The sequence below is a fragment of the Solanum dulcamara genome, chromosome 5 (genome assembly GCF_947179165.1).
Source record: "Solanum dulcamara chromosome 5, daSolDulc1.2, whole genome shotgun sequence".
NCBI classification, from domain to species: domain Eukaryota; kingdom Viridiplantae; phylum Streptophyta; class Magnoliopsida; order Solanales; family Solanaceae; genus Solanum; species Solanum dulcamara.
Genome location: NC_077241.1, coordinates 7,432,692 through 7,457,631, shown reverse-complemented (window position 1 = coordinate 7,457,631; position 24,940 = coordinate 7,432,692). Strand labels below are relative to the sequence as shown.

At 36.3% G+C, this 24,940-nt stretch overlaps 1 protein-coding gene across 1 annotated transcript; it reads right to left on the bottom strand.

Annotated features, from left to right (window-relative positions):
* Positions 1-9,171: 9,171 nt before the first annotated feature.
* LOC129888966 (uncharacterized) lies at positions 9,172-23,188 on the bottom strand. Its single transcript, XM_055964041.1, has 5 exons — positions 22,836-23,188; positions 20,176-20,318; positions 19,736-19,917; positions 9,704-9,817; positions 9,172-9,625 (listed from the first exon to the last, which is right to left on the bottom strand). Exons 1-5 carry the CDS (start codon positions 23,121-23,123, stop codon positions 9,486-9,488), a joined length of 867 nt encoding a protein of 288 aa, XP_055820016.1. The 5' UTR covers positions 23,124-23,188; the 3' UTR covers positions 9,172-9,485.
* Between the last annotated feature and the right edge of the window lie 1,752 nt (positions 23,189-24,940).

Here is a 24,940-nt window from a genome sequence, read left to right as displayed (position 1 = left end):
ATTCTATATTTTGTACTCTAAATAATATGGATGGAGAGCAATGGATTTATTGTAGACTGAATTCATTTTCTAGGATTTATCAAGTTGTTAACTTTTCATTAGAATTTACCCCACGATCGACCTAAATATGTGGTGACATTGTACAAATCTTGGTTAGCCTTTAAAGTGCAATTTAGTTGGAGTGTCCTCAAGCTCTCTCTATTGTGTTGAGATTGTATTATATTGTTTGGGCAATGGAATTTGTACAGTTTTGAAATATAATTTTTCTATCGTCACAAATAAAGTCTATCGTGCTATAGATTTTGCAATCCCGATAGAATTGCCGGTTTCTTTTTGTGTATAGGGTATCTGGATATCTATAGAAGGAAGGCAAATCTGTTTGTACTCTTAATGCTACAACTTGATGTTTAATTATTCAGTCCAACATCATTCCTAAAGGTGTTTTCAAGACCCCTACAAATTAAATGATTGAAGTAATATCCAATAGAATAGACTTATCCATTGTTGCAGTGTCATTCATTTTGTTGCCATCATTATGGGACTATGTTGGTCTTTTTAAAATGTATTCTTGATATGTGTCTTGTTAAATTTTGATGTAGTATTGTATAAACTATAAATCTAATTATCTTTTTTACCAATCTTAATTTTTTTGTTCTACAGATAAATTCATCCTTTATCATTTTGAGTTTGCACTAATTTTTTTTAAAAATTTATAATATACATCACACAAAAGTTTAACAATATATGAGGGTTATTTTTAAAATAATATTAATTGACACAAGATGCCTGTGTGACGCACGGAATGCACATATGATGCACAAGAAGCACACGTGTTGCACAAAATTACTAATTTCATTCAATATACTTTCGACATTTACTAAGATTGAGTTTAGGCCACTAATTTCATTAAACTTCCCCTGACGGACATCCATAATACAGTGTATTTGTAATAACTTTAATATTATTCCTTAACAAAAAATTCGCTTAATTTTTTAAAGAAAAATTATTACTATTAGAGAGAAGGAAAAGAGGGGGAAAATATTACATAGGGCAAAAATAAAGTGGAACATTCACTTGCTATTTCTTAACACTCCCCCTTGAATGTCCACATGTAATGTGCCTCATTAAAAACTTTACAAGAAACAATATACATAGTAGTTATTCTAAACCCCATAGATGTTGTGTCTCGTTAAAACCTTATTAGGAAAAACCTAGTGGAAAAAAGTCTAATGAAGGAAAAAGAGTACACACATCTGATAATACGTCTTGAGTGCTGCCTCATTAAAAACCTTGCTAGGAAAATCTAGTGGGACAAAACCTAGATTAAGGAAAAAAGAGTACAGTGCATATTATATTCCCCCTGATGAAGACATAATTTAATATCTCGAAGATGACGCATTTCAATCTTGTATCTCAATTTTCCAAAGGTTGAAGTTGGCAATGTCTTGGTGAACATATCTGCTAAATTATCACTTGAACGAACTTGTTGAACATCTATTTCACCTTTCTTTTGAAGATCATGGGTAAAGAAGAATGTTGGTGAAATATGTTTTGTTTTGTCTCCTTTGATGTATCCTCTCTTTAATTGAGCTATACATGCAACATTGTCTTCGTACAATATTGTTGGAGAGTCACTTGTCAAAGAAAAACCACATGTTTCTTGAATGTATTGAGTTATTGATTTTAACCAAACACATTCTCGACTTGCTTCATGAATGCCTATTATCTATGCATGATTTGAAGAAGTGGTAACCATAGTTTGCTTTGTTGAACGCCATGATATAGTTGTACCACCACATGTAAATAAATAGTTCATCTACAATTGACCTTTATGGGGATTAGACAAATATCATGCATCTTCATAACTAATCAATTCTGACGTGGTTTCATTTGAGTAAAAAAATCTCACATCTGTGGTCCCTCGGATGTATCTGAATATATGCTTAATTCCATTTCAGTGTCTTCACATTGGGAAAGAACTAAATCTTGCTAACAAGTTTACTGAGAAAGTTATATCTGGTCTAGAATTGTTGGCAAGATACATTAATGCATCAATTGCACTAAGGTATGATATTTCAGCACCAACAAGCTCTTCATTATTTTCATGAGGTCAAAATGGATCTTTGTTAATATCAAGAGATCTCACCGCCATTGGGGTACTCAGTGGGTGTGTTTTATCATGTAAAATCTCCTTAAATTATTTTCTGTATATGTTGATTGATGGACAAATATTTCATTTGCAAAATGTTCAATTTGTAGACCAAGACAAAATTTTGTCTATCCGAAGTCTTTCATTTCAAATTCTCTTTTCAGACATTTTACTGCCTTTGAAAGTTCTTCAGGAGTTTCGATAATATTCAAATCATCAACATATAATGTTATTATGACAAATTCATATCCAGACCTTTTCATAAAGACACAAGGGCAAATTGGATCATTTTTATATCCTTCTTTTAACAAATATTCACTAAGACAATTGTACCACATTCGCCCTGATTGTTTCAGCCCATATAAAGATTTTTGAAGTTTTATTGAACAAGTTTTTTCGAAAATCTTTATATATTTCAGGCATTTTAAATCCTTCATAAATTTTCATAAAAATATCGTTATCCAAAAAACTATATAAATAGGTTGGAACGACATCCATCAAATGCATGCCAAATTTTTATGAACTGCCAGATTTATAAGATATCTGAAAGTAATTGCATTCACCACATGAGAATATGTTTTCATATAATCAATGTCAGATCTTTGTGAAAATCCTTGTGCCACAAATCGTGTTTTATATCTTACGACTTCATTTTTCTTATTTCTTTTTTGCACAAAGAACCATTTGTACCCCACTGATTTTATACCTTCAGCTGTTCAGACTATCGGTCTAAAAATTTTGTATTTTTCAAGCGAAGCTAATTCAACTTGAATTGCATCTTTCCATTTTGGTCAATCATTCCTCTGTCTACATTCATTGACAGATTTTGGTTCAAGATCTCCATTTTGTTGTATTATTTCAATAACAATATTATAAGCAAAACTATTGTCGATAATTACATTATTTTGGTTTCATATTTTTTCTGATAAAACATAATTTATTGAAATTTCTTAATCATTTTCAGGCGCCTTAACCTCTTCCAAGGTTTTATCAATTGTTATGTCTCCTCGCTCTTCTTGAGCAGGTTCTTTCATATCATGACCATCTTGATTGTTTGCTTTTTTTTGAGCATTTTTATCTTTGGAATCGATCAGTCTACCACATTTTAAATGTGGTTTAGACCCATTTGCATTAATTAATTGTTCTATTGGGATATTAACTCGAATTGGAGCATTAGCAGCTGGAATATGAGATTTAATAACTCTTGATAGGTCAGTGAATGCATTTGGCAGTTGATTTACAATATTTTGCAAATGAATTATCTTTTGAACTTTCAGTTCATATTTATTTGTACGAGGATCTAAATGAGATAGTGATAATGCATTTCAATTTATTTCTCTTTTCAACTGCTTATTTTCTCCCCCTAATGTTGGGTATACTGATTCATCAAAATAACAATCAACAAATCTTGCACTAAATAAATCACCAATCATAGGTTTCAAATATTTTATTATAGAAGGAGATTTATACCCAACATATATCTCCATTATTCTTTGGGGTCCTATTTTTGTGCGTTGTGGTGGATCAATTGGAACATATACTGTACATCCAAATATTCGAAGATGGAAAATGTTCTGCTCCTGACCAAAAACCAATTGTAATAGGGAGACTTTATGATAATTTGTGGGTCTGATCCATACAAGACTTGCTGCATGCAAAATAACATAACCCCATAATGAAATAAGAAGTTTTGTTCTCATAAGCATTGGTCTAGCAATTAATTAAAGACGTTTAATTAATGATTCTACTAGACCATTTTGAGTATGAATATGAGCAACCGGATGCTCAACTGTTATCCCAATGGATAAATAATAATCATTAAATGCTTGAGATGTGAACTCGTCAGCATTATCAAGACGAATTGTCTTTATTGCATAATTTGAAAATTGTGCTCTTAACTTGATTATTTGAGCAAGTAATCTCACAAATGTCATATTACGAGTTGATAATAAGCACACATGTGACCATCTTGTAAATGCATCTATTAAAACTATATAATATTTAAATGGTCCACATAATGGGTGAATGGGCCCACATATATCAACCCGTATACGTTTCAGAAATGCCGGGGATTCATTTTCCACTTTGATTACTGATGGTCTAGTAATCAATTTGCCTTGAGAACATGCAACACAAGAGAATTCTTTAAATTGAAGAATCTTTTGGTTCTTCAAAGAGTGTCCATGTGAACTCTCAATTATTTTGCGCATCATATTAAAATCGGGATGGCCAAATCGGTCATGTCAAATAATAAAATCATTTGAGTTAGTAAACCTTTGGTTTATTATGACATGTGTTTCAACCATGCTAATACTTGTGAAACATAAGCCGGATGAAAGAGCGGGTAACTTTTCAAGTATAAGCTTTTTGCCCGACATCATTGCAGTAATGTAAAGATATTTATTCTTTTCATCATTTGTAATCTTAGTATGATAACCATTTTAAAGAATGCCTTTAAAACTTAATAAGTTTCTTTGAGACTTACTAAAATATAATGTTTCATTAATTGTTAAATTTGTTCCTCCGACAAGAACAACTTTAGCTTTTCCGGATCCTTCAATTAATCTTGTACTACCGGATATTGTATTAACATTAACTTCTTTCATAATCAAATAAGAAAAATATTTCTTATCTCTTAAAATAGTGTGTGTTGTGGCACTATCAATAAGACATATATCATTATAATTATTTTTGAATCCAACTGATGACTGAGAAATTTTCATATTCTTCATAAACAAAAAGATACATGATAAGAACGTGAAAAACTATAATAACATAAGAAACTGTACTGCCTTAAGAAACATTTTACGAAGGACAACATAATATCAAACATAATAAAAAAAATAACTATTTTTATCCCAGTTAGATGATCAATTCTTCAGTCAATATTCATAAAATCTTCAGCTTCCAAATGAGTAATATTTGGTAGATCTTCGAAAGCATCATCTTTATAAGTAAGATTCGCCTCAATATCTTCATATTTATTTGAGGGAGTTGCTTCATTATCATCATTTCAAAAATTCAAGTGTGTCTCTAGATTATTATCTCTTCTTTTGAGAGAGGCTTGATAAAGTTTCACAAAATAATCGGGTGTACGACATTCACGTACCCAATGACCCTTCATACCACACCGGTGGCAAATATTAGATTTACCTCTGGAAAGATTATTTTAAGAAACTTTATTGTTCTCATGTTTATTTCCGTCATGATGACGATAATTGTTTCGTCTTCTTCCACGTCCTCGCCCACGTCCACGGCCACGACCGCGATAATTATTTTGTCTTTGATTCAGACTGATTATTTGTTGCTACAACATTCGCTTCAGGAAATAGAGCAGACCTAGAGGGACGAGCTTCATAATTTTTTATCAGCAAAGTATTATTTTGCTCAGCCGCAAGTAGGCATGTAATTACTTCAGAATACTTCTTAAACCCTTTTTCACGATATTGTTATTGTAGTAACACATTTGAAGCGTGAAAAGTGGGAAAAAAATCTCAAGTAAGTCATCATCAGTGATAGTATCTCCACATAATTTTAACATGGAACTTACCTCGTGGATAGTAGAATTATACTCTATCACAGTTTTAAAATCTTGAAATCGAAGGTGTATCTAGTCATTCTGGCTTTTGGTGACACCGTAAGTTTTAGGTGGTGATATCGATCCTACAAATTAGTCCATAATTCAAGGGGGTCTTTCACGGTTAAATATTTATTTTTTAATCTTTCATGAATATGATGACGGAGAAAAATCATGGTCTTTGCTTGGCTTGATACTTTATTTTCTTGTTTAATAGTATCACCAAGACCTTTAGCGTCAAGGTAAATTTCAACATCAAGGATCCATGATAAATAATTTTTTTCCGGAAATGTCAAGTGCCATAAACTTGAGTTTTGATAAATTTGACATGGTGACAACTGATATAGAAATTAATTTAGAAATAACAAAGACAACTAAAATAAAATTTCTTCAGTAGATATACCTGATATAGAAGTTAATTTATCTGAAGAAAATTAGAGTTTTATGCTGATAACGTGTTATAAAATACACTAACTTAACAAAATAAGGAGGAGAGAGTAAGAAAAAAGAAAGGAAAACAGAGGAGAATTTCGTATGTATGTGTGTTAATTTAAATTGCAAAACAAGATAATTTATAGCAAAGAAAAGGAAAAAACGTATGAAAAACAAAGGAAAGTGAAAAAAAAAGTGAAAGAAAAAGCCAAATTTAATTTGTATTTGTGGGTCCCACTTTATAAAGTGGAACATCCACTTACTATTTCCTAACATTGATGACATTGTTCAACTCTTAGTTACCCTTTAATTTAAAGTGCAATTTAGTGGACTGTCCTCAAGCTCTCTCTGTTGTGTTGTGATTGTGTTATATTGTTTGAGCAATGGAATGTGCACTTGAATTATGTAGTTTTGAAACAAAATTTTTCTGTCATCACAAACAAAATAGATTTTGCCATTCCAATAAAATTGACGATTTTTTCTGTGTATAGTGTGTCTTGATACCCATGAAATGATATCTATAGAAGAAAGCCAAATTTTCTTCATTCCTAAAGGTGATGTGGTGGGTTGTGAAGGCATTCCCAAGAACCCTACAAATTAAATGATTGGAGTAACACCCAATATAATAGACTTACCCATTGTTGTAGTGTCATTCATTTTGGTGCCATCATCGAAGCTTCTATCACCTGTTATTATGGTTATATTCTCCTTCTTCGATGAGGACTATGTTGGTCTTTACTTTCGATTAGCTTGGAATTACTAACTAGTAGTGAGTGCTGCTCCCAATTAAGATTGTACAGGGCAAATCGATAAATCGCATCAAATCGATAAATCAAACCAAATCGGAAAAAAAATTCGACTAGTGGTTTGGTTTGACTTGGTTTGGTGTTTGGAAAAAAACCCGACCATTATAGGGTTGGTTTGGTTTTAACTAAAAAAAGTCAAACCGAACTCAAACCGGTCCGATTATAGATATACTACTTTTAAATTATGTTATACATAAAAATATTTATTAAAATGTAATTTATAAATATTTTTTAAAAAAAATTCATAATTTTTGTTTTATTTCTTACATTTAGATTTGGACTTGAAAAACTCATCTAAATAATATACAAAAAAAAACTTATCTTATAAAGTTATATTATAAAGTTAAAACTTCAAACAGTGTTATGCCTCCATCTTATATATTGATATTTTGTACTAAAACTCTTTTTAAAAAGCATTGCTCTGTGCTTTTTATTAAATACTATGAAAAAATCTGAAAAAACCCAAAAAATCCGAGAAAAATTGATATCGAAAAACTCGATTTTTATTGATTTGATTTGGTTTATTGATTTAATAATCCGACACAAATAATTTGATTTGATTTGTAAAAAAGCCGAACCAACCTGATCAATGTTACAAAATACCCAAAAATTAAGTGACGATTCACAGAGCAACTTGTCCAATATCAATCACAAAAGGCCTCAATTTTAGATCATTGGCTTTAGGAATTAGAATTCCTTTGTTACATTAACCTTGTATTTAACTCGAAATACCCATTTGCATAGCACCCAAGTTTTTTTTTGATCTTTGAGGACCGCCCTCTTTAGTTATTCTTTATTATCAACCACCAATGATGGATTAAGAATTTTTTATTAAGAAAGTTTGAAAAATAAAAATATAATACAAGAAGTTTGAATTTGAAATCTCTAGGTGAATTTTGAACACCCTAAATTATTGAATCAACATCTAATCTTGTATTTAGAAAATTCAAAATTTCTATTTATTTTTAAAAAATATAATATAATTTTTTTTTATCAAAAGCGACCCCTTAAATCCACCTTTGCCAACTACCATCTTTTATTTAAGGAGTGATTTTGGCTCATCATGTGATGTTGAAATGTCAATCTTGTCTCGAAAGAAGAGAAGACTTTTTGGCTTGTGTGATGCATCAACTTTCTTAATTTTTGTATTATTAGAAAACAAATTAATATTAAAATACACTATTATTCATTTGCTAGGAAAGCGGGGAAGAAATAATTAAATACACAGCTTGTTAACTTTTTAAGAAAATTTATCTTTTAGACCATGACAAGGTCTAACATAGCAAAACCCATGATTTTTTATTTTTTTTTTAATTTTTCATTCGGTTTCGATACCTACAAAACCCATGATTTGTAAATGACTATGTTTGGAAATTTTGTTATAGAGTAATTAGTATGGTGTATTTTCATTATATTGGCTTTTGTAGAATTCCTAATAATTAATTAGATAGTTTTGCTGTAAGAATGCAATCACCCCAAATATAATTAATATTTTGTTTTAGTGTTCCTACACATGATATATCACTAATTATTCCTTCCAAGCAATATACTCCATTGTTGAATTAACCCTTCAATCTAACTCTTCTGTGAAAAGTATTTTTTTTTATCAACAGGTTGTTGAAGATTATAAGTTTATGAACTGAAATAAAGTTACATGAGAAAGTAGGAAACTATAGAACATCATGTAAGATCAGCTTGCTTTGTTATTTTTAGCACTTCTTGCTTCACTACCTTTAGTGTTTCACCATTGAGCATGACAATATCTATAGGTTGTTCCAACCCATATATATTTCTCAAGAGTGATACACATAGAGTCGTACGAAGAGAGGATCCATTATCAATTACCCAAATCACGTTTTGGTTTGTCTTACGACTCATTTGATTAATGCACTTGCACTTTCTCAGATGTGAAACCAGCATATAGAGCTTCTGATTATGGTAGTGTAGGTGGAGACTCAATTATCTTCCTACCATAGTAGCATTCGTCATTCCTTTCTTAACAAAAATCAATGAAATAACCAAATCCCTGGTGTGTGCTCTTTATCTATAAACATATGGACTTTCTGTTATGAAAGCAAATCATCCCTGAACCAGATACAAGGACAAAGTGCAGAACATTGTCCTGATAAGTGAGTTGTGTAAAATCTCAGGTGACTAAGCTACTTAGATACCTCCCATTTAGTCAAATATCCCAAATAAGAGCTTACTAATAATAAATTCCAATCATAAATTTCAAATGGTTCAACCATTAAACAAGAGTAAGCGTAATGGACCCAAGCCAAATGCATAGACCTGCAGATCTGGTCTCGCTAGCCACAAGATGGAAATCACATTTATACGACTGAAAATCACTAAATACTCGATGAAGAAAAACATTTAGGACATTGGTTTATCCACCCAATGGTACACTGGATTAACCAGAAAGAAAGCCAGTAGAACACTTAGCAAATTATATGTGAAGCAAAGGCATTATTGTTGGTATCATTTTGAGAATGAGTATACAATGTTTTGAGCGCGGGCCTTACAATTTTCTTTGATTCTTCACCAAAACATATATTACCACTCGAGGACTGCAACAATCTGGATGCCACTGTTTTTGATCTACACGGCCAATAGTGAAATCCTCTGCAGCAGCTTGTAAGAAGTACTCGAGGATAGCATCTGCCACAAGAAAATCACATGATATATAATATCTATCTTCAGACCATCTGAAAATTAAATAATTTCTGAAGTTTATACCATTCCGAAGTTCTCCAGCTAAAATAACTGTTGTCTGAGTACCAGAGAGGTCCAGAAGTGTTGCTAATAAATCCATGACAGCTCCCTCACTATATATCACATCTGAACCAAGAACTGAAATACAAATATATTCAGACATGAAATAATAAACTAAAATCATGGATAGACCAACTGGGCAAGTGACCAGAGACCATGCTGCACTCTTACCCATGTACCAAAGAGCTGAGGGCCAGCTGATCTGTGATCAGTGTATTCAGACAATAAAATACTAGAAAATGTTTTGACATGTTAACGTGGATAACATGGCGTCCCAAGTTTTGTTATGGGTAGAAGGAACCTTGAGAGAACGCAAATTGCTATAGGTAAAACACCATTTTCTTTGCAGGATTAGGTGGAAACATTATTTCATAAATGGGCAAAATCTAATCAGACCTAGGTTAACTCTGCAGCATCTAGCGACTTGGAAAAGTCTAAAACTGAAAGCATCAACCACCCATGTAAGGAAGCTTCAAAGGAGCATGAACTGAGGTCAGACAAACAGATTCATTCAGGGCTGTTATGTAGCCAATTGACATATATCTCCTCTATACTGAAGATGGATTTTCTCCACATTCTTCTATTGACTGCATACTTAGAGCTACAACCATTGATCAACAGACAGCTTTTAAAAGGGAGATGTTCTCCTTTTTTTACTCATTAAGGGAAGATGTTACTCCTTTGTCACCTTTTAAGATTGCTTTTCAAGATTAGTGTCTTCATGGATGATTGGAGCGGCCTGACCTCTCATCAGTAAATTGTGAAACTAATAGATTACAACTATAAATCCAAAAGTATGCCTGAACTAATAGGATCAGATTTATGGACAGCAAGATTTCAAGTTTTGCAAACCCTTCATGCTAAGGCTTATACTCTTATAAAGGAAAATGAGAATACGGAATAAAATTTCTCCAAAACACTGCCGGAAGGTTAAAATTTTAATTCACATCCTTTCCAAAGAAAACAATAGTGATACAAGGACACAAGAAGGAAGAAAAGAAAATATCAATTAGAAATGTCCCACGATAAATGAAGTACAACGGGGATGTGTGGTAAGTTCATGTTACTAGTTTGAACCCTTCTGCTAGCTGAAGCTTGGTTTTAAGTGGGATGAGAGCAGAGGGGCGGACATAATTGCCTCGAGTTATAAACCTGTGCACCAACTGTGACCGGGCCAGCTTATGTACAGGATATCTAGGTTATTGATGTGCTGTGAATTTACGGTACTATCGACGCCCAAAACAAAGGATTATTGCAAGTTCTTGAGCATGTTTATGTCGATATGATGTTTTTTTGTTAGTGTTGCAGGAAAAATAGGTATGAAGGCACTTAGGAGAATTAAAGCTGAAAAATGAAGTCTGAGGCAGTCTACGAGGCTTTGTACAGACCGTGGTGAGTTCTACGGTCCGTGAACTGGTCCGTGAAAAGTGTATCTAGAAAGAAAAAGTTGAAGTCATGATTTATGATGGGTTGAAGTCGTAATGTGAGCTTACCACACATCCCCGTTACACTTTCAAAACTTGAGGTATTTATGGACGACTTTTCTGTAGTACAATAGTGTATCTTCCATCACGTCAGAAAAGATGGACACCATACACCTCTGAAATGTGGCGGGAGCATTACACAATCCAAATGGTATGCGCTTGAACGCAAAGGTACCGTAAGGACATGTAAAAGTGGTCTTCTCCTAATCCTCTGGAGCAATAGAGATCAGGTTATAGCCACAGTACCCATCCAAGAAACAGTACCAGCCTCTACCTGCCACCTATTCGGCATCTGATCCATGAAAGGCATTAGGAAATGGTCCTTTAGGGTCTACTTGTGCAGCTTCCGATAGTCCATGCACACTCGCCAGCCTGTGACCGGCCTGAGAGGTATCAACTCATTCTTGGCATTCGCTACCATTGTCATTCCTCCCTTCTTAGGGACACACTGCACTGGAGTGACCCAACTGCTGCCTGAGATTGGACACACCACACCTTCATCTAGCCACTTTATGATTTCCTTCTTCACCACCTCTTGCATAAGTGGGTTCAACCTCCTCTAGTGTTCTATGCTTGGACAATAGTCTTCCTCCAACTGAATCTTGTGTGTGCAGATTCCAGGAGGTATACCAATGATATCAACAATGGTCTAGCCAATTGCCCTCTTGAATCTCTTCAGCACTATTACAAGTGCATGTATCTGCTCCTCATTTAAACCTGCAGCCACAATAACTGGCAACGAATTTCCTTCACCTAAGAATACATACCTCAGATGACTGGGCAACTCTTTCAACTCAAACACGGGTGGTTCCTCAATATATGGCTTGGCTGGGGGAGTTGGTCTATTCTTTAAGTCCAAATCCAGCTTCTTATGGGCACAAGGGTGTGGTCCCATGTCCTGCAGAGCATTTACAGTCTCCTCGTACTCCTTAATGCACTCACCATCAAAATTCATGATTACAGCAGCTAAAGTCTCAACAGCAAACCTCTCTTCAACAGACACCTAATCACTTCTTCGTCAGCTATATCAATCACAGACACCACACTCATGTCTCGCGGTTGTTTCATAGATTGACACACATTGAACTTTACCTCTTCATTGTTTAACCTGAAAGTGAGCTCACCACTCTCCATATCCACCAATGCTCTACCTTTGGCCAAAAATGGTCTTCCCAAAATTATGGGAACCTTGAAGTCAACCTCACAATCAAGAATAACAAAATCGGCCGAGAAGATGAAACTGTCAACTTTCACCAACATGTCACCATACCATGTTAGCAGTGGCAGAGCCAGAATTTTTAGTAAGGAGGTTCAAAATCTAAAAAAATAGACATGTGAACTAGCCGAAGGAGGTTCGACATCTACTCTATATTCATAAAAAAATATTTTAATCATGTATAAATTTCCGAAGGGGGTTCATCAAGGTGGCTCCGCCCCTGCATGTTAGTGTTGGAAAGGCATGGCATTGCCTGTGGAGCTTGAGCATAAGGCGTTGTGGGCATTGAAGAAGCTGAACCTAAGTCAGAATGAGGCTGCAAATCTAAGGTTAGATCAGGTCGATGAGATGGATGGGTTACAGACATATGAGAAATTTCCTCTCTACAAGGAGAGGATGAAGCTGTACCATGACCGACAGATTGAGAAAAGGGAATTCAGTCCTAGGGACTTGGTACTGCTGTTTAATTCGAGGCTCCGGATATTTCCTGGCAAGTTGAAGTCCAAATGGTCCGGACCTTTCACTGTGGCACGAGTATTCCCGCATGGTGCAGCTGAGCCTAAGGCTCAAGATGGTAATAAGATTAAAGTGAACAGACAGCATGTGAAGCTGTATTTGGGAGCTCAAGAAGATGTGAAACTAGTTGAAGAGCTCCAACGGATGAAGTCTGAGTAATCAAGTAATATGCGTCATGTCGTGACGTTAAATCAGACACTAATTGGAAGGCAACCCAAGAATTATAATTGTAATAGGTAGTTTCAAATTTTGTTTTTAATTTATAGTGTCATGGTGTGCTCAGTGGTTATAGGGATCAACAAGGCAAGAATAATGAAAATTGGGACAAGTCAAGTCACCACGGGCCCTCGTACAGACCATAAAAGCTTTCACGGCCCGTGGTGCCTGGCGTAAAGCAAGAGATCGTTTCCAGAATACCTGATTCACGGAAGAATTTATGGTTCGTGGAAAGTTTCACGAACCATTTAGCTGACCGTGAACCCTAGGTAAGAAATGCTTAGCCACAATTTTATGAAAGGGTTCACGATCCGTACAAATCTTCACGATCCGTTGTACGGGCTGTCAAAACTGAGTCAGTCAATTAAATTTACCCAATTCGATCCATTTTCCCTAATTGGTTTAATTATAAGGGTTTTTACCCGATTGTGGAGCAAAGAAAAGGGTACCCATTTTTCTTTCTTCCTATTTTGAAACTCCCACTCCCACCATAACTCCCTGAATAACGAGCACAATCACATCCTCCCCAAACCATTTCAAATTCTCCCATTTCACTTTGAAACAATATTGTACGCTTAGTGTGGGCATCCAACTTCAAGTTTACCTCAAGTTTCATCCTTTTCCTTAATTCCAAATCACGGAATGTTTTACAGGTGGTGAAACTCTTCACAAACCGTGAACTGAACCATGAAACAATACTTGAACAAAATTTTCCAGGGTTCATGTTCACAGGGTCTTCCACAGGGCGTAGAATCTTTCACGGTCTGTGAACCCCATCATAAACCATGAAAAGAAAAATATTTTGCCTCGATTCCAACATCTCTTCTACGAGTACAATGGGTAAAGCCAGGCGCAAAACAGCACCACCCCTCGATGCTCCAAAATCCCGACTCCATGACTCTCATACCGAATCCCCTATTGATCAAAATGAGTCTAAGTCAGGAAGTGAGTCATCTAGTGGGTCGAAAGTTCAGTGTACTACCAATGTCTCTCCACATCTGCCTCGTAAAACAAGATCCAAAATACTGGGCACAACACGACCACTCCCTACCAGTATGAAGATGAGGAAGATGGTTCAGGTAATGAATAAGGATCTGACGACCATAATGATCGTGAGGAAGATGGGGAGCATGGGTCTGGCAAAAAGAATGAGTCTAGGGAAGATTATAATGATGACGAGGATAATGAGCAAAATTCTGACAAGGATAGCGATAATGAGGAGAACAGCGGAAATAGTATCGAGCAGTTTGCAAACAAGAGAGAAAGTGATCTGACTGCTCATCGCCGCTTAATTGAGCTTTTCCAGAATAGGTGGGCAGTGCCTGGGTAGAGGGACATCTTTGATTATGGTATTTCCAAAAAGACTAGTGGCTTGGGAAAAGGGCAATCGTACCAGAGACACTGGTCATAGCAGACAATCTTACGGCGATGCCAGAAATTAAAGAGTTATTCGACAGGTATAATTTCGAATGGATGACCTAATCTCAAGGGTATTATGGGTCGCATCTCACACGTGAATTCTATGCTGCATATGCTGCCACTTTGCTAAATTCAGTGGAGGAAAATGCGTTAAAGAAAAAGAAGAAAGAGGCAGCAATGTGATTGCCACCACTGAGCACGTCCAGGTTTGTGGGGTAAGTATTGACATTTCAGAGACGACATTCTCCGATTTTTGTACGGACCAGCATACAGGGCCCTGATGCAGATTGGAATGTATGAGCATCGACACTAATTGGTGATGAGTGATATCCGAATGGAAAATATGGAAGAGCGGACATGTATTTTGAAATGGATTGCACAGGTTATTGTTACTGATGAGGCATAGGCACCGTGGGTAACAAATCTGAAGCAACCAATCACTAAAGCTTCACTGTCTTTTTAGGCCAAATTCTAGTGGTCGGTTGTGCGTTCACTGTTAAGGCCGATAGTGAATGATAACGCAATTCACTCTTCACAGGCATCACTTGTTGCTTGCATCATGTCTCGCTATGCACTGAATATAGGTCGTTTGATAGCAACTGAGATTAAGTATCAGGCCGTTAATGAAAAAGCTAGCCTTCCATTTCCATGTTTGATTCAGGTATTGTGTGAGCACACCAGAGTACCTATCAGCCGTCATATTGATCGCCGAACCACTGTCACCGAATTCACAGCACTGATAATAGATAAGGATAACCTGTTGTATAAAGCAAAATTAATTCAGATCGCACTTGCAGTGATTAGTCCCTCCAGACCACTGCCTGCAGCTATATATTTGGAGGGGCCATCTACAGACACTTTGGTTGGTGCTGCTACTGAGTAGCCCGAGGGTGGGGGCATACCACCTGCTGCTACACCATCTTCCACGGTTCCTATTGGTACTTTTGTCACTGTGCCCATTTCATTTCTAGAGAAATTGGTTGCTGATCAGCATCCAACGCAGGTACTGCTGGATCAAGTTATTGAGAGGTTGCCTAGAGTGGTTCAGGGTCAGGTTCAAGCTGCAGATGACAGACTTCGTGATGAGATCCGACGAAATGTTGATGTCGTGCAGAGCCGAATTGATGGGTTGGAAGCACATATCACGCAGCGACTTGATGCTCTAAGTGGTCCTGATGTTGAGTCTGTGCATACCAGTGCTATCAAAGGCGAAAAGTGCAAAAAAGCTCTAAGGTCCATTGGGGCTTTAAGCGCAGAGCGCAAATAAAGTGTGGGCTTTAATGAAAAAAGGCGCAAAGGGAGAAAAAGAAACAAATACATATGTTTAGTCCAAGACCAATAATTATAACATGAATGACAAATATATGACCAAGGAAATTGAAAAAAAGGTATGATAAAGTGAAATATCAATCGTTTAGTGTCACTTCTTCAAAAGAGGCTCATTGGCAAGGAAAAGTTTGCCTCAGAACCTTGATGACCACACTGAAGCACACATAAAGCGAGGCGAAACGCTAAACACATTTTGAGCCTCGCTTCAGGGCTTAAGCGCGCCTTTGACAATATTGGTGCATACAAAGTTAGCAGCCATGAAAACAGACTTAGCAAAGTTGGCTGACAAACCAGCCGCTGCAAACCCCCCACTTGCCACGGATACCTTGATGTAGTTGTTTAATAAGCCGCCGGAGACCGGCAAGTTGGATGAGCTATAGGGTGAGTTACCGGCACCCGAGTCACGAATAAGGGGCAGGAAATGCCATGAAAAATCTAAAGCCCTTGATGACACGCCAAAGGCTGAGGCAAAGAGGTTGCAACAGGGGTTGCAGGTATCGATGGATGAGCAGAGGCAACAGAGGAAAGAGAGCGGCAGTTGATAGGCGCCCTGAAGTCTGGGGCTTCCTCTAGTGGGATAGCCCCAATTCAGCCCAGAATTATGGAGGAACACGAGGGAGAGCTCGCATCATTGAGTGCCTCGGCCATCGCTGGTGCCAACATAGATCCAGAGATTGGCGCCTAGGGTGCCGCAGGTATGTTCACTTCCCACTTTTTGTATTTTTGGTTTTTGTTGAGTGCATTGAGGGCAATGCACTAGATTCTGTTGGGGGTGGGGCATCCTCCCACTTGAGAGTTATTCTTGCCATGCTTCTTTCCTCTCAAGTGTTTTATCATAGTAGAACTGGCATGTGTAGGTTGTTTGTGCGTTGTTATGTTTAGTTGTGATATGTTGTGAAAGCAAAAGATATTAGGGATCGTGCATGCAGCCTGGATTATAAACAAACGTGGTTTTTGAGCTAAATTTTAAAATTTTGACCCCTATTGAAAAATTTGGATGTGCGATGTAAACCCTTGTTGTGATAGTTGACTTCCTAGGATCATTGCATGACATTTTATATATTGACTTGTTGATCATTGCTTGTTAGGGCTAGAATTTGTTGACTAGTATTGGATAGTGTAAATTAGGTGCCATGAGTGTGTGAGCTTCAGTTCCTAGTTCTTGCTTTGCATGTATAAGCTAGAACTTGCCCAATTAGTCTCCCCAAGAATGTAGAATAGTTGGTTAGGAAAGGATCATAGGCCATTTTTTATGAAAGTCCACTACAGCCTAAATATCTACCAAACGAAAAAAACTTGAACCCTGTTTGAGCCTTAGACTTTTCTTTGATTACCCAATTCACCTTCCCATTGTTGTTTTGACCGTCTTTTCTTATACCTGGTTCCTCCAAGGGAACAATGTCTCAACTCACACCAAAAGCCTAAGTTGAGGGTGGCTAGAAAAGATTGAAATTTAAAAAAAGAGTGGATATGAATAGAATGGAGTGAGAAGAGAAAAAGTTACTCAAGGTGTGGTTTAAAAACAAATTGAGCTGAAATTGGTGCATATAAAGTTGTGAAAAAGAAAAAGAAATTGACACCACACCAGGTTGTGAATAATGTAAAAGAAAGGGAAAAAGGAGAGTGAAACTAGGCGAAAGTGGAAGAACGAAGAGAATGATGTAGCGCCAAGGAAGATTAGTCACTCATATCCCAAATATTTCATACCCTAGCCCAAGCCTACGTTACAAGCCAAGAAAGTCTTACAGTGATCCTAACCCAGCTATTTGAAAGTTAAGGTGTAGAAAATAAGGGCAAGCCTATGGTCTGTATACTTGCATTGTTTGAACTTCTTTTAGGGAGTGAACGCATTCTTATCAGTACCTATGTTGTATAAATATGCTGCGAGAGGGACTTCCACGTGGTGAGGGCATTATATTTGCACTGTCTAGTTGCTAAATTGATTGAAAAATTGTTGTTTGCATTTGCATGATCAATTGTGAGTATTAGAATGTCATCCATGGACCCTCTAAGTTAGCTTGAATGGTTTGGGTAGTGCATAGCTTGTTTTGACTATAAAGAAGAGGGGAGTTATGAATATGTGTGTTGTGTGATATCTGGTTGATGTATATCTTCAAAGATCATATGTACTTGCGCGTCATTTATTTTCATTTTGTTTTCATTGCTTGAGGACAAACAATGGTTCTAAGTTGAATGTGTTGATGTGTCGTGAATTAACGGCACTATCAACGCTCAAAACAAAGAGTAATTGCAAGTTGTTGAGCATGTTTATGTCGATATGATGTGTTTTTGTTAGTGTTGCAGGAAAAATAGGTATGAAGGCACTTAGGAGAATTAAAGATGAAAAATTAAATCTGAGGCACTCTATGAGGCTTTGTATGGACCATGGTGAGTTCTATAGTCCATCAACTGGTCCGTAAAAAGTGTATCTAGAAAGAAAAAGTTGAAGTCATGATTTACGATGGATTGAACGAACCGTGAAAGCTTTCAAGGCCCGTGGTCCTGTCCCTGAAAGGAGATTGCATCAGTATTGAAGGAAGTTTGTACGAGACCCTTCACGGGCTGTGGAATTTTGTACAGACAGTGAAGAGGCTCGTGAAAAGTGATGGCCAAATGTAGTTGAAGACCAAGTCAAAGTCTACGGACCGTTTCACGAACCACGAACATTTTCACCGGTCATGAAAATGGTTGTAGAAGGGTGCCGACATTATTTTTTCTGTGTTGTTTAGGATTAGTTCTTATGACTATAAATAGTTTATGTTAGGTTTTTTTTGACGTTACTCACTTTTAACTCTTACTCAGAGCATTGTGAAGACATACTAGGATAATTTTACATATTTTTCATAATTAATCACATTTTGATCCATCGTTCATCACTTCATCCATTAATTCTCAATTGGTTGTTTGATTATCATAAGTATCTTTACCATGAATTCTATATCAATTATTGTTATAATTCCTATGACCATGAACAACTAATCAACACAACTAGGGTTGTGGGAACCATGATTGGATAATGAAGAAGGTAAAGTACGACGTAATCTTCGATCAATGTGCATGCATGTGTTGTTGTTATCTTCGTTTCGATTTTTTTTCAACGAGTGCACGCGTTTGAACTCGCCCGTATTCAATACTTGCTCGTGAGAGAGGTAGTGATTAGGAAAAGATAACAATAATAGAGATTTGGAGCTATCAACCCTCATCTAATGACTTGAGCCCGAGAGGGGATGGTCTATCTAGGGTCAAAAACAAGAGTTAATAATTAACACACTTTGAGACCGAGATGTGATGAGTGAAATTCATCTAATAAGGCCGAGAGGCGTTTAGGTGTCCCTGACTTGTTAGATTTTGCATGCCTACTGAGTTATGACGTCATGGGGAACACAGTCCTAGTGTCTTCCATCTACTGATCACAACTCTAAGTCTTTCTTACTGTGACTATCTTACTCTGTTACTGTGACTATTGTTACTAATAACTAAGTTGAAACAAAAACCCCACATTTACTGCATTTTTACCTTCTGGAAATATTGACTACAACTGAATATAAGTGCTTGTAGACGTATTTCCTCTGCATTTCATGTGAGATCGACCCCAACTTTGGTTCAATTCTATATTTGACAGCGACCGCTTTATACTTCTTAATTGAGGTGTAAGTTTGGGCGTATCAGTCATCAGAAAAAAAGAATATCATTTTGAAATATGTATGTGACAACATTGTGAAGGGCAATTAAACAACCTCAGACAGATGCATATGGTATTAGATTATGTATTTTCAAGCAACTGCTATATGGAATGAGACCATCTCAGATTGTTACCATAATCTGGCAAAGGATTCCTCATATCATTATCCAACTCATCTCCCCATGTGAGCTCATTTACTGTTGCAGAGCCTCTTACATCTCCATACAAATTAGCTTCTACATTTTTCTTGAGTAGCCTCAGTCTATCTGGGAGGTCAGTGAGAATAACTTGAGCACCCAAAAGAGCTGCAACGCAGCTGGAAACATAGTTTGAGAAATTTAAGAGAGTTGAATAATAAATTTAAGACATGCACGGTGAGTGGGTTCAACATTTAATGACTACTACTAGATAAAAGCATAATTTTATGAGCAACTAATAACTAATCCAACATAATTTTGTTGGAAACATTTATCCATTTCAACCTCTTGACTGATATCCACTAGCTTAAATCAGTAATGACCGAAAATCATTTGACAAAATCAGAAATCAAAGGTGCAAAAGATAACAGTATTACCCAACTAATCCACAGCCAGAGCCCAATTCAACAACCTTCTTGCCTTGAAGATGAATTCTTCCTGATTCTACAGCGTGCTCCAAGAATTTCCCAAGGACCACTCCACTATCCCACATTACAGAACCAGTTACTCCAGGAGTGCCCTAAAGTACAAAATATAGCTTGATCATTAGAAATTGATGGAAGAGAGAGAGCACAATGGTGAATAATGTCAATAAGATGCTTTGGTGTGCTAGGAGATCCGAATTCTCACAACCATTTCTTCTTTCAGCAGATATAAGACACATTTTCCAAAAAAAACAAGTCGCAACTAATCCAAATTGTCTCTGGATCATGGCATTGCCAAAGCTTATTAGTCATCTCAAAAGCCACAATACCAAGTGACTGACTAACACAAAACTTAGCCAGTTCATAATTTTAAAGAGTGAAAGCAGAATAAACAGCTAAAGTCCATGTACAGAAAATATGATCATGTATATAAAGCATCAGTAGAGATAGCAAGTCTGATATTTCCCTAAATCTGTTCAAGAGGTCCATGGTAGGAAGAAGGCAGGCCAAACTAGTGGAGAAAGATGAGTCCAGGATATTTGAAGTAATGAGGATCTGATCCATTAGTAATAATACCAGTCCCTTATCTTCCCCGCATAAGGAAGACACTTCGAGAAGATGGGAAGATGCAATGACCTTGAAAGGAAAATGACAAGGTAAAGATAACCGTACCGAAGTTGTCTTAGAATTATGATTAAATTTCCAACTAAGGATTCCCAAATGAATATATTAATGTTAAGGAGAAGACTTTGCTCATCAACTATGAATTCTCAGGCTTATTTCTTTTAAGGTCCTAGTAGTGAGTCTTGTATTGAACCTACTGAAAAAAGACCGTACTAATGCTAGTTATATTGATTTCAGAAGAATACATCTAAGAAAAAACGGCAAGAAAGCTTATAAAAGTAAGTTGTAAAGAAAAAATTAAAAGAGCTGAAATGAGTAAGGATAAGTGCACTGATATTTTGAAAGACTGAATGATATCTATTGTACAACAACTAGTTGACTATCTTTTAGAGTTTTAGAATGACACTCAAGCTTTCCTATTAGTTGGTCACATTCTTCTGGACTTTCTCCTCAAGTTTCTTGTAGAATAATTCAGCAGCTATCTCAGAAGAACAAAGGGTAGGGAGAAGCAATAAAAATCCCATACTTTGAGAATCTATCTACCCAAGTTTTCTCCGATCTGTCCAAGTCTTAGAGGACAAAGTTATCTCTGTGCTGGTGAGAGGTAGCAAGTACTTTGTGGAATTAGTCGAGGTGCGTGTGGCAAGCCTCACTTCCACGTCCGCTTCATCTAACTCAACACCGAATTTGCACTCCAAATACTCTGTTTTGGTCCTGCTCAACCTGAACCCTTTGGACTCAAGAGTCTATCTCCAAACCTCCAACCTAGCATTAACTCTATCTCGTGTCTCATCAACCAATGTTATATCGTTTGCAAATAACATACACTAAGGAACCTCGCGTCAACTTATCCAGAATAGACCGTGTCAACTCATTCATCACCGAGACAAATAGAAAAGGGCTAAGAACTATCGCTGATGTAGCCCCACCTCAATTGGGAAGTGCTCTGAGTCTCTTCCCACTATTCTAACCAGAGTCTTAGCTCCATCATAAATGTCATTTATCACCCTAATATACACCATCGGAACACCTTTAGCCTCCAAACACCTCTAGAGAACATCCCTCAGGACTTTGTCATAAGACTTTTCAAGGTCAATGAACACCATATGAATGTCCCTCTACCCTTCCTTATACTTCTCCATCAGTCTCCGCACAAGGTGGATGGCTTCAGTAATCGAACGCCCCGACATGAATCCAAATTGATTCTCAGAAATAGACACCTCTTTCGTTACCCTCTTTTCCGCCACTCTCTTCCAAACCTTCATAGTGTGGCTTAGCAATTTGATACCTTAGTAATTGTTGCAGTTTTGGATATCCCCATCGTTCTTGTACAATGGAATGCACTTAACTCCTAGATTTACAACTAGGCTTACCACACGGGGAATTATCGAAACCACCTTCTTACGAATTAAAGGTATATTCCTTTTCAAGTTTCACGGGATATCATTCTTATTGATTTCTACACATAATTGTAATCAACTACTTTAGGTTAACCCAAGCAATTCATACACTGTTCATGCTTTAGAAACTGTTATGCCAAGGAGAAGCCATATGGGTAAAGTGATGTCAAAGTGCATGAAAATCTCAAGTTCTCCCCTTCAAAACCTCCCATGATATTAGGGAAAACATGAAAATTTCAGAAGTTAGTATAATTCTTCCTTGAATTTGAAAGGAACATAACTCTGATCATTTTAAGTTTTCAAAAGTCTAGATAAATATTTCCAAATTACACGATTTGAACACCAAAACTAGCCAAAGAGACATCATCTAATGCCATAGCTAAATAAAAAAGATTTTCTGTACAATTTAATTCCTCTCTCCATGAAGGAAAAGAAAACTTAATTTTTAGCTTCATTTGGGAATCAAACAAATTATTTAAAAACAAATGAAAATTCTTAGTTCAAATTGACTAATTCATACTTATGGTTTAACTCAATTACTTATTCATCAAGACAATTCGTTTTAACAAGTCCAAATTAGGCACAAACCAGTGAAGAAGGAGACTGTAGAATGGATAGAGTTCGCCCACATGCATCAATACAGAGCTGGAGAGAATTATGGCGTGCGAAGGCATTAGGTTTTGAAAACGTAGGCTGTTGAATTCCCCATAGCAACATTGTCTCCTCTGTTGGTTCTTCACTATTCACCAATCTCACTTTCCCTCTGTACATTCCTAGTTCTTCTAGCATCCTCTGTTCCTCTTCATACTCGTACTCATTCTCCTCAGGATTTCCGGCGACCTTTCTTTCATCTCTTACAACGCCGTCGCCGTTCATGCCTGGGTGTAATTAACGTTTGCGTTTAGACGAAGTGGGAAGACATTAGCAAATACGTCACTCTTTATAAGTGGATATATGTTATTGAACTTTCAAAAAATGTTTATTTATATTATTTGTTAAAAATTTAATTTTTTTTTGTTATTTTTTTTGAAAAAAGGCTCATTCAAGACATTATTTTTTAACTTTAATTTTGTAAAATTATTTTTTAAACAGTCAATTATGATTCAGTTACATTATTAATTAAATCATTTGTTCATTAAAAGGCCAAAATTCTAAAAGTTATTAGTGTAATTAAAAAATCCATCTGAATTAGAAACCTTCTAACCCATAACCAACACAAATTGTTCATTCGTTTGTAATAATCCTCTAGGTCATTTTTGTGTTAATGCTTCTTATTCATCAGCTAAAGCTTCCTTATAGCGATTTCAAGTCATTTATGACTTGCTAGCATTGATAGTTCGGTCGTCTGGTTGTTGGTTTGGATTTTGTGCAGCTTTTCATGTTTGGAGGCCTTTATAACTTGAAAGTTGACTTCGGTCAAAAATGCGAGTAAACAGCCACATAATGGAATTTTGATAGTTTCATCAGCTCCGAAATGGCCATTTTAGGCTAAAAGCATGGTCGGCTCGAGTTTCGAGGCATTTGGTGCGAGTATGAACCATTTAGTGTTTTAGCTTTATAAATGTGGCCTAAAGTTGACTTTGATCAATATTTTTGGAAATTTTGTACGAATAAATTTTTTATCAATGTGGTTAAATTTGGAATGTCCAATTTGATCTAGAACGACCTTTCGGACTCATTCCAAGCCCCTTGGTAGGATTTAGTTAAAAACGATATTTGGGAGTGGGACCTACTTTTTTATCAAAACGACCTCGTATAGAAATTTCAGCTGCATGTTGAGTCCGTAACGTCGAATTTAGTGGGGTAGCACAGTTCGTTTGCATGCATGGGGTTTCGAATGAATCCTGAACACCCCGTCAGAACTTTGAAAATAAAAAAAAATTGGTTGTTGCGCTGAATGGGGTGCAGCCTCGCTAGAGCTATCAAAATGGGCTGATCCAACCATACCCAATCCAAACCTAAAGGGCTAGCGAGTTAAATAGGTTAGGACGGACTGACTCTTTTAACTAAAGGACCTATAAAATAGCAGCTCAACCCATATCTAGGCGGGCTACGGGTTGGGATGGGTTGACCCTTCAATTAAAAGATGGACAACATTGACCTCTTAGAAAGACTATCGAATATTGATGAACAAAACACCAATACGTCAAAAATTCACATGTTCATGAATTGCACACACTTTAGTGGAATAGTTACAAAACAGCAGAATAAGCAAGATACAACAATCAACATTCATAGTATTCATCAAAAAAACATACATTACATGATCATTTTTTTCCATAACTAGACAAAGAAAGGAGAAAACGAAAAATTAGGCATAAACACAAAAGTAAATGAGGTCAAAGATTCATAGTTATAATAACTTCAATTGCCTAGTTGCTAAATATTTAACAAAATAAAATACTATTTAAAATATATATAATAAATATTTTTAAAATTCACAACCCACGGGGTATCCTCTAAGGCTTGCGGGTTAAGCCTATGAGGAACCTCGTTCCTAAAGGGCTAAAAAATTTAGTCCAACCCCACTTAATTAAATGGTTGGGTTGGACCCGCCTCACGGATCAAACCCATTTTGACAACTCTAAGCCTCGCCTATAAAAAGCCCATTTTCAGATTTTATTTCTAATTCTTAAAATTGAATATCTTGAGCTATAGAGCTCCAAATTGAGTTATTCAAAAAAAAATTGGGA

Bases quoted from the DNA above. Each gene is read 5' to 3' on its own strand.
- LOC129888966 (XM_055964041.1), bottom strand. From the start codon at position 23,123: ATGAACGGCGACGGCGTTGTAAGAGATGAAAGAAAGGTCGCCGGAAAT. The intron at 20,319-22,835 runs GTTTGTGCCTAA...TTTGTACTTTAG, and splicing joins TACAGTCTCCTTCTTCACTG to GGCACTCCTGGAGTAACTGG. The intron at 19,918-20,175 runs GTAATACTGTTA...CTATGTTTCCAG, and splicing joins TCTGGCTGTGGATTAGTTGG to CTGCGTTGCAGCTCTTTTGG.